The sequence below is a fragment of the Fukomys damarensis genome, unplaced genomic scaffold (genome assembly GCF_012274545.1).
Source record: "Fukomys damarensis isolate Sample0158 unplaced genomic scaffold, DMR_v1.0_HiC HiC_scaffold_38, whole genome shotgun sequence".
In the NCBI taxonomy this organism is placed as follows: Eukaryota; Metazoa; Chordata; class Mammalia; order Rodentia; family Bathyergidae; genus Fukomys; species Fukomys damarensis.
This window is the reverse complement of record NW_022900950.1, coordinates 47993159-48003400: the sequence shown is the minus strand read 5'-3', so window position 1 is coordinate 48003400 and position 10242 is coordinate 47993159. Positions and strand designations below refer to the sequence as shown.

At 38.8% G+C, this 10242-nt stretch overlaps 1 protein-coding gene across 1 annotated transcript in view; it reads left to right on the top strand.

Annotated features, from left to right (window-relative positions):
* The window catches only part of Cysltr2 (cysteinyl leukotriene receptor 2), a 55292-nt gene extending 49051 nt beyond the window's left edge, over positions 1-6241 (top strand). The window contains exon 2 of the mRNA XM_010636991.2: positions 522-6241. Coding sequence (XP_010635293.1) covers positions 557-1534 — 978 coding nt within the window. The 5' untranslated portion in view covers positions 522-556 and the 3' untranslated portion in view covers positions 1535-6241. The remainder of the gene's footprint in view (positions 1-521) is intronic.
* The last annotated feature ends 4001 nt before the right edge of the window (positions 6242-10242 follow it).

Genomic DNA, 10242 nt, shown 5'->3' with positions numbered 1-10242 from the left:
GCAGACAGGCAGGTAGGCAGGCAGCTGAAAAAAACCCCCTCTGGGGTCCTTGGGTCCTTCCTGGGTCTGTTGTCGCACAGGCCGGGAGCTCCCGCGCAGGCCGGGAGCTCACGCGCACGCCGCCGGGTGATCGCAGCAGGTTTTTTCTTTCAGTATTTGAGAAATATCATGCCATTTCTTTCTGCCCTCCATAGTTGCTGATGAGGAATCTGCTGTACAGTAGATTCAGCCTGTAGCACCAACAGAAGGCACTCATGTGAACATGTGTACAAGGCCAAAGCTTTCCCAAGTTTGAAACTCCAGCTTCAGGCAAATAAATTATTGGTTATTCCACATTTTATAAATTAGGAAATACAGTGCAACATGAAGATTTAACCAACATTTTTCAACTAAAGTTTCAAAGTTTGAAAAATTTTCCCTGTTTTATTAAAGCCTAGAAAGATAGATAATCCATGCACAGGAAGGGAAAAAGAAATGTGCAAAATAACTTTTCATGTCTTTTTCTTTTCAACCCTTCCTAGAGAGAAGACTTGTGTCCTATCTCTCCTTATCAGAAATGGAACCAAGCAATGGCAGCAGGAACTGCATGATTGAAAGCTTCAAGAAAGAATTTTACCCAATTGTATATCTGATAATATTTGTCTGGGGAGCCTTGGGAAATGGCTTGTCAATTTATGTTTTCTTGCAGACTTACAAGAAGTCCACATCTGTGCATGTTTTCATGCTCAACCTGGCCATTTCAGATCTCCTATTCACAAGCACTCTGCCCTTCAGGGCTCACTACTACCTGAACAGCTCCAACTGGATATTTGGGGACCTAACATGCAGAATTATGTCTTATTCCTTGTATGTCAACATGTACACAAGCATTTATTTCTTAACTGTGCTTAGTGTTGTGCGTTTCCTGGCCACTGTTCACCCCTTCCGGCTTCTCCATGTCACCAGCTTCAGAAGTGCTTGGATCCTTTGTGGGATAATATGGATCTTTATCATGGCTTCTGCGGCAGTGCTTCTGAAGGGTGGTGCTGAGCTGAAGAACAATATCACAACATGCCTGGAGTTGGATTCCCAGAAGCTTGGTAAGCTGCTCATCGTGAACCACATTGCCTTGGTGGTAGGCTTCCTGCTGCCGTTCTTCACACTCAGCATCTGTTACCTGCTGGTCATTCGGGTCCTGTTAAAGGTGGAGATCCCAGAATCAAGTCTGCGAGCTTCTCACAGGAAAGCACTGACCACCATCATCATTGCCTTGATCATCTTCCTCCTGTGTTTCCTGCCTTACCATACACTGAGGACCCTCCACCTGATCACATGGAGCAAGGATTCATGTGGAGATGGGCTGCATAAAGCTGTGGTTGTCACCCTGGCCTTGGCAGCAGCCAATAGTTGCTTCAATCCTTTTCTCTATTACTTTGCTGGGGAGAATTTTAAGGATAAGTTGAGGGCTGTATTCAGAAAAGATCATCTAGAGAAGGCAAAGACAAAATGTAGTTTTCCTATTTGTGTGTGGCTGGAAACAGAAACAAGACTGTAAAGAGTTAGTAGGTGAGACTTGTTCATGTATCTTATGTCCTTCATTCATGCCTAGTCTCCAAATTACTTTGTATTTGCATCATTCCCAACAGATGTTAATCCCCATTTAACTGACCATGACTTCTGTCAATAAGGCCTACGTTAGGAATTTCACTGGGTATATTTTCAGTGATACAGTCTCAGCGAGGGATGTAGTTGGAAAAAATCCCTACTGGACTATTGCATGCTAAATGTCAGATTGGAGGCAAATGTCAAGCGCAGTGGATTCTGCTTTTCATCAGATTCTGAACCAGATCTCTAATCTATCACACATTTTAAATTCTTAACTTTGAAAAGGTAGTCATGTATCTCAATTTTACCTTAAGCCTTGGGTTTGGACTGACATCACTGAAGTCCTCACTTTTGCCCATTAATCCATCAGGATGGTGGCCCGAATAAAGGATTTGGAATAATGATTTGGTTGAGCACTCAGGGGAAAGGTAGGGTGTAGAGCAACTTAAAGAGGTTGCTGTACCCCTGAAATTCTATTAGTGTGCAGCAGAACATGAATAGAGAATGCAAGAAAAGTACCAGATAATGGTAACGGTTCTTTTCTGTCCACTGAAAGAAGACTAATAATACTACCATTGACTACCATCATGATTACTATACTCTCTACAATTGAGTGATCTCCTTGTACTAAAGATACTGTGCTAGACCCTTTAGGTCCATTAATCCCACAATTCCCTCACATTTAAGCTCTAGGGAGTTTTCATTTCACAGATGAAGAAAAGGAAGCTCAGAGAAATTAAGAAATATGTTCAAGTTCACAAATTTAGTAAAAGCTTTAAAAACTTCCATGTAGAAATATTACTTGGTGCTCTCTTCATTAATTAAAGATTTATTGATTAATATTTCTTGAGAAACTCCAGGAGCAGTGGTTGAAAGCATGAGTAAGAGTTCTCTTTTCCTACTAGGGATAGTTTCCTCCTCATTCTCACAAGAAAACCTATGAGGTATCTTTGGGGTTGCTGGCCTTCAGTACAGTGCAGTGTGGTGTTTTGAAGATAGGGAGGAACTAAGGCAGTCTTTACACTAGACAAGTACCCCCATGCTTTCCTTTATTCATCTACCAGAGTGACAGATAGATGCCTGTCAAGACAGGACACTAGAACCTCCACTTATGGAGACACTTCCCTTTCCTAGGACAAAGGTAGATAGATATAGATGGCTGGGGACCTTCCAACCCCCAAACTGAGTATCTGCCTTCTTATCTACTTGACAGTGAAGCCCACATGCAATGAATCCCTTCCACTCACATAGAGCACCTAATCGATTTGTTACAGTCTCACTCTTGACTGTGAATGACTGTCAATGGCCACTACATCTTTGAAGAAAGGCCCTGACACAAAAAAATATGACAAATAGATAGAGACATTTCTGATATGAAAGGTCTCAACATTTTAAATCACCCTTGCCCCTTAATGGAAAAGCTACTGGGGCATGTGCTCCCATGAAATAAGAATTACATCAAAAGAGAATTAAGAAATAAGGAATCTAACATAGGAGAAATGTGGGGAGAACTACCAGGATGTCAGTACACAGATGGGTTAGAAAACAATTCATATGAGTTGGAACAGGAATTTCAAAGACTCTAAGCAGGACAACTCCAAGAAAATCAAGAAATCAATTGACTCACATGCATTTAAGGGTTTTATATTTCTCTTGGGAAGTTTGGGATGAACTAATGAAGAACGGTAGAAAAATAGATAAGCAAAAGATAATGAAATTATTAAATGTTAGGGGAAAATAAATTGTGTAATAGAAGGAATATTACCGTAGTACACTACATGGCTCAGTTGTGAATAACATTTATATAGAGAATAAAATAGATATAGGCACACTGTGATATATTTATTCAGGAAATGAAGGCAGAAAGTGTGCATATATATGGGAGATGTATAAGAAACCTTAATTCCCATCTTCCATCAGAGAGAATGCATACTAATTAAACCTGGAAAATAGCTCTATAATGATATTTAGCAGTAAATATCATAAAAAGAAGAAAAAAGAATGAACAGATTGCCTCTAGGCACAAGTTGCAGGTGAGAGGATAGGGTGGGACCTTCTCTTTCTTTTTAAGAATTGTTTAACTGTCTAATTTGTGAATGTTCATTGCTGAAATAAAATAAAAAGTTAAATTAAAATTTAAAATTCAAATTAATTCTAAGTTTTTAAAGAAACAAGAAAAATATAAAGGTTAACTGTCTTTTGCAGGTTTTTGTTACTGAAAAGCTGTCAGCTGTACTGTTGCCATTTCTTTATTAACAATGGCTAGTATTTACTCGTGCTAAGCTTCCATTTAGAAAATACACATAGGGGTCAGGGATTTAGCTCAGAGGTTCCACTGCCAGCCTCTTAAACACAAGGTCCCAAGTTTGATCCCCAGTACAAAAAAAATGCACTTAGATTTTTCATGCAATACAAGAAATTGAAAATATTACCAATGGTATTTTACAGATGAGGAAACTGAATCATAGAGAAGTGATTTGCCAAAATGTACTGTACTTGCAAATGATATAACCAGTGTTGAAACCCAGTCAGTACAGTTCCAGGGTTCATGTTCTCATCAATCAAAATAATCCCACACTCTTATCTACTGTAAGGTGATATTGTCTTGCAGATGAACTGCTTCTCTTTCAGGTTGTCCTTAAGATCTTCTCTGTATTTGTGTTCTGAAATATTGCTATAACTTGTGGAGTTGTATTCTTGTTCATTACTATGATTTGAATTCAGTTGTGCTTAACACATTGTTAAATCCATGTTTTGCAATTTTTATTTTCATTAGAGTAGGTACTCCATATCTGTAAATCCTGAATCCATGGATTTCACTAACCACACATGGAAAATATTTGGAGAAAGTGTTTTGTCTGTACTAAACATGTGCAGATTTTTCTTGTCATCATTCCTTCAACAATATATTTATACAGCATTGTATTAGTAATAATGAGTAGCCTAGGGGTCATGTAAAGTCCATGGGATGAGGGACATAAGTTATATGTAAATATTACACTCTTTTATATGAGGAATTTGAGCATCCACAAATTTTGCTATTGCTGGTGAGTACTGAAATCAATTCTCCATAGATACCAAAGGACAACTATATTTTACTTGTCATTTCTTGAAATCTATTTTTTTTGAAGTGACGTGGCTGTAATTTACAGTTATTTGCTCTTGTTAATCCCGTGTTTCCTCCAAAATAAGACCTAACCAGAAAATAGGCATTGGTGGTTACCACTGTGTTGATGGCCAGTGTCATGCAGATTATACCTCAGGATTCTCTTGTGGAGGGGGCTACTCTGCAATCACAGGTAAGGTAAGGTGATTGGGGTGGGTGATTTTGATCTCTAGTTTTCAAGATGGATTATTTTCTGGTTAGGTCTTATTTTGGGGGAAACATGGTCTTTTCACTCAAATTAATTAAAATATACATTTTATACTTTTGATCTAATAATTCTATTATGAAGTGTTTGCCAGTCTGACCTTGCTATCTATCGTTTCTGCTTCATCTCACCCAGGCATATGGTGTGTTTTGTGATTTTTAACTGTGAGCCCTGTTGTTTGAAACCTTTCATTGGGAATTATTAAGAATTATCTTTACATTTCTTTTTTTTTAAGAGTAGGAAAAATTTATTGAAAGATAGTATCTAAGAGAGACAGAAGGGGGATCAAAAGTGGGCTGCGTCTATCTTTCCCTTTCTTTAGAGATGTTGTACATTTATATCTGTCAGGTTTTAGAGTGTATAACAGTCTTGGAAACATATTCACCATTTTTTTGTTTGTTTGTTTTACAAAACCCCATTGAAATTGCAAATTGTGGCCATAAAATCCCTAGTAATTAGCTCATGATTAAAATTTTTTAGGTCAGATATTTTCTTCCACCTAAGAGGGAAAAAGTGCTTTGTTCTTCCCTCTTCAAATAGGTTTGCTTCTCATATGCTGTTATGCTGAGAGAGGAGCCTACTGAGATTTAGCTTTATGTGGGGGGATAACATAGATCTTGTCCACAAATTGTCACCACTGATTCTTTACCTGCAAGTGCATGTTATTCATTTCATCAAGTGCAATCTAATTCTCCTTCTCTTATATATGATTTATTTGGCCAATACAATACAGCGGAAATAATATTCTGGGACTTCAGTGGCTGGTCATTAACATGATATTAAGGTTTGTGCCTGCACCTCATGGAACTAGCTCTTAAGATGCTCCTTCTTGAAACTAAACCATAATTCTGTGAAAATATCAGTCTACCCAAAGAAGTAGTATGAAGATGCTTTAGTTGATAATCCCAGCTGGTCTTCCAGCCAACATCTGGGATCAACTGCTACCAATGTGAGCCCTCCTGGGGAGAGAGCCATGCCTTTAGATGGCTTCAACTCCAGCATCCCTTTACCTGCAATCTTATGACATGTCCCAAGTGAGAACTTCCTGCTGAGGCCAGTCAACTGTAGAGTAATATATTGTTGATTTAGGCCACTAAATCTAGCAGCAGTTGTTACACAGCATTTCTTCAGTTAGACTTTCCAACTTGAATGAGATGTAGGCTTTACCCCTGGGTTTCCTCACCCTATGAAGTTATCTATATAGTAAAATAAGTTCACTAGAGTTTAGAAAATATAGTGAAAGTAGTTGTTTACCCTATTCTTCTCTGAGTTCAAACTTTTACTTTTTTTATTTCTCTGAAGGTTTTTTTTTCTTTATTTTGTACTCTACAGTGTAGTAGACTTAAAAATTAAGATTATAAGACAGACTATTATGCAGCTTTCCCATTGCTGGACACAATACCCAACACCCACAAATTACAGGAGGAGAAATCCACATTTGGCTCACATTATAAGAGGATTCATCCACGGTCATCTGGCTCCAAGGCAAAACAATGGTAGAAGAGCATAGTGAAACATAGCTGCTTAGCTCATGGAAACTGTAAACAAAAGCAAGGGAACAGTGCCTGAGGAAGGGGCTAGGGACCAGACATAAACCCAAGGTCATGCCTCCATGAACCATCCAGATACACCTAAAATGTTTTCACCAATCCCCCTGGGGGTCTCCCAAATCAATCAACTTCTCACAATCAAGCTTAACAGCACTCTGGGAGGCTGAGGCAAAAGAATTACAATTTCAAGCCCAGCCAGGACAAATTAGCTATTTGGTAAGATCCAATTTAAAAAGAAAGAAAGAAAGAAAAGCTAACAATGGAGCTTAGTGCAAGAGCCCTGGGTTCAATTTCCAGTAAAACACACACACACACACACAAACACACACACACACACACACACACACACTCACACACACACTGAAGATTATACAGATTTTATTATGTCAAAATTGGAGGAAATGTCATTCTCTACTGTCAGAAATGGATGCATTTTTGCTGCTTTGAATAAAAAAGAAATAAGGTTCTGAATTATTTAAGATTTGAGTATGAATTTGATAGAAACTTGTGACATGCTTTCCTAATGAGAATGTCCATTCCATCTGCTGTGTTCTCCAATCCAGCTTCCCTTTCTAATGCTGCAGTCAAACTGGCATTGCCAAAGCCACCAATGGCAACCATATTGTGAAATCTAAAGACTCCTTCCTGAGCCTCCACTTAGATGATCTTTGTTGCATTTGACACAATCAGTCACTATCTGTCTTTATAACACTTTATTTCTTGGGGCTTTGAGATGCAATATTTGAGATTTCCTGCCACATCTCTAGCCACTTCTTCAAACAGGCTTCAGTTTAGGTGCCTCTGTGTGTGTTTTAGCTCATTCATTAGTGAGCATCACTGGATGGATCAGAATTCATGTTTACCTTTTGGCACTTTAGTTCTGTCTGACTTGAGTTATCCAGCAACCAGAGATCCTAGTGATAGGAGTTTTTTTTTTTTCTTCAAGATTTCACCACAACTGGATCATCCCTTCTGCAAATTTGAATATCTTGGTATCAACATTTTTGATGAAGGTCGTGTTTCCCCTACAGCATCTTCTTTGGCCAACCTCAGTGGCAAAGGTCAATGTCCTAGCCGTTCCCAACAGTGTACACTCCACTTCTACCTATGCAGACATAGCCTTTGTTGACTACAAGTACAGAAATTAAAAACAAATATGTCTTCTTCCAAGTCAGACTTTCAAACAAAACCTTTGTAAATTTATTTGAAATGAACTTCCAAAATATAAGAACTACCATCAATTTGATTCCACAAGTTATTTTATGAGGTACCCATAGATAAATTTCAGGAACTGTCCTTGTCATATTAAAGGTATAAAGATGAGTGAGTAAGACATGAACTAGCAAAAGGCTGAAAATACATCCATAAAACATCAACTCAGGAAGTCACGTGTGCTACAAGCAAGATATATATATAAAACATGAAGAGAGAATAAGGAAAAAAGAATTCTAGTTCAAAATAAGGCTTTGTGGAAAAGGGCTATAGGCAGATACCACATAACCATGTTTTTTGTCAATGACAGACCACATATATGACAGTGGTATCCTAAGAATATATTACCTAGTGACATTGTAGTCATCTTGGCTTGTATAAGTACGTTCTGTGACATTCTGATGACTCACTTCTCAGAAGGTTTCCCTACTGATATATGATACATGACTATATATGGCTTAACCCTTAAAGAAAAGGCAGAATATAGCAGATAGATATTGAGGGAGGGGAAAAAAGAAGCACATTTCAGTTGAAGGACAAGTGAATACATGAATGTGTCCTGGTAGATACACAGATCCTTGGAGAAAGAGTAGATAAGAGCAGTTTGGGTGGGATCATGGAGATGTGTGTGTCATGCTAAAGGGCATGATATAATTCAGGAGGCCATAATGACTTCTGAGTGGAGGAACCTAATGACTAGAGCTGGGCATGAAGAGCTTTACTTTAGAATGAACACATAGGCTAGATTTCCAATGTTGATATAGAAATATGTATTAAAGTGAAACAATTTATTCTTGATTATCTTTGGTTGCACATGACACTCTTCCTCTCAGCTAGAGGCGATAAGCACAAATTAATTTTATTAGGTTTGCTTGAAAGGAAATGGTTTACAACTTAGAGAAGAAAAGTTATGCACTTTGAAAAATCTATGCTGCTCTTCACTGGTCTTCAAAGTGGCTCACTTTGGCCATATTTGGGCCTTCTAGTTTTGTTTAAAACAATAACAAAATCTACTCTTGAGCTGAATATATTTATGGCCTGGCTGGGATCCTCTGCTTTTTTAAAAAAAGTGTGATGAATAATCTTGTAATGGGTAATCTCCTCCAAGAGGGCTGGGCCTCATCCAATCCATTTAGGGCCTGAACAGAAGAAAAAGGCAGAGAAAGGGAGAATCTCTGCTGCTACCTGACACGAGCTGGAACATTGCTTTTCTGCCCTCATGCTAGGCTTTACATTCAGCATTCCTGGTTCTCGAGACTGCAGACTTGCATTAAAACAACCCTGGCTGTCCTGGGTCTCAGATTGCAGAATGCAAATGGCCAGACTTCTTAGCCTCCATCATCACATGAGCAATGTTTCAAAGTAAATTTCTTTATATACAGACAGACAGATATATAGACACAGAAGCAGATACAGATCTATCCTATTGGTTCTCTGGAGAGTTCTGATGAATACAAAGTTTCATTGGTAACTGAGGGTCTCTTACCGAAACTTACTCTCCTACTCTCTTGGGGAGTTAAATTATTTTGCATGCTTAGTTCTCCATTTTAAATTTAATGCATTTTGGAACAGTTTCTCAATATCTGAGTTTTGTCTCCAAGCAAAATATAAACCTGAAAAAGCAGTATGCTTGTAAAAGAATGCTTGGTCAGGTGAACTCCTAGCTATTCTAGCACTTGATACTTTCCAGCAATGGGACCTTGGGCAAGAACTTCATTCTCTTTGGGCCCAAACTGCAGGATGGGGTAGACAAGCCCTCCCCTGCCTGTGCCGCCACCATCACTCCAACACCAGGAAGGTAGCCATGTGGCACCCCTTAACCCCCCCAACTCTCATACCTCCTGATTGTGCCACTCTTTGGACCCACTCTGCAGAGGCAGAGGTGGTCATAAAGGGTATTTTTCTGAGCTCCCAACTTTGAACATCTTTAAAGAAAAGGCAGGGGAAACCTTGTAGAACTGTGTGGAGTTCAACCCTGCAGGAGGTTGGGGAACTCAATCTGGGCCTTGCAGGCTGAGGTCAGTCTGCATCGTGGGGTTCTGCCATCAGCTAGCTGAGATCAGGGGACTTGTTTCTGCACATGACTGCACATGTTGTATATTGTGACAGCAGATATATAGTCTGAAAGAGGCCCTTCAAATTCATTTTTTTCTTTCTTTTCCTCATTCCACTCTGAAAATTCTTTCTTTTTTCTGTCCTCTTTTTCAGTTCAGTCTCTTGCTCCACCATATTATCCCTCATTTCCCCTTCTGTTTCTGCTTCTGCTCTAACTCATATTTCTTCTTTTATCATTTTTTTTTCTTTTTTCTTTATGTTCTTCTCTTCTGTCATTCTACCTGACTCAAGGGTCAATAGGTGCAAGTGAAAGTGAGCCCCTATTACTGTTAAGGGGATATATTCTTGTCCTTATACTTGTACTCTGTCTATCCCTTTTGAATTTAACAGTTTCCTAAAGATTGTGTGGTCATTCTATGTCCTCTGGGTTCACCTGAAACCTTCTCCAATTCTTTTACTTATCTACTCCT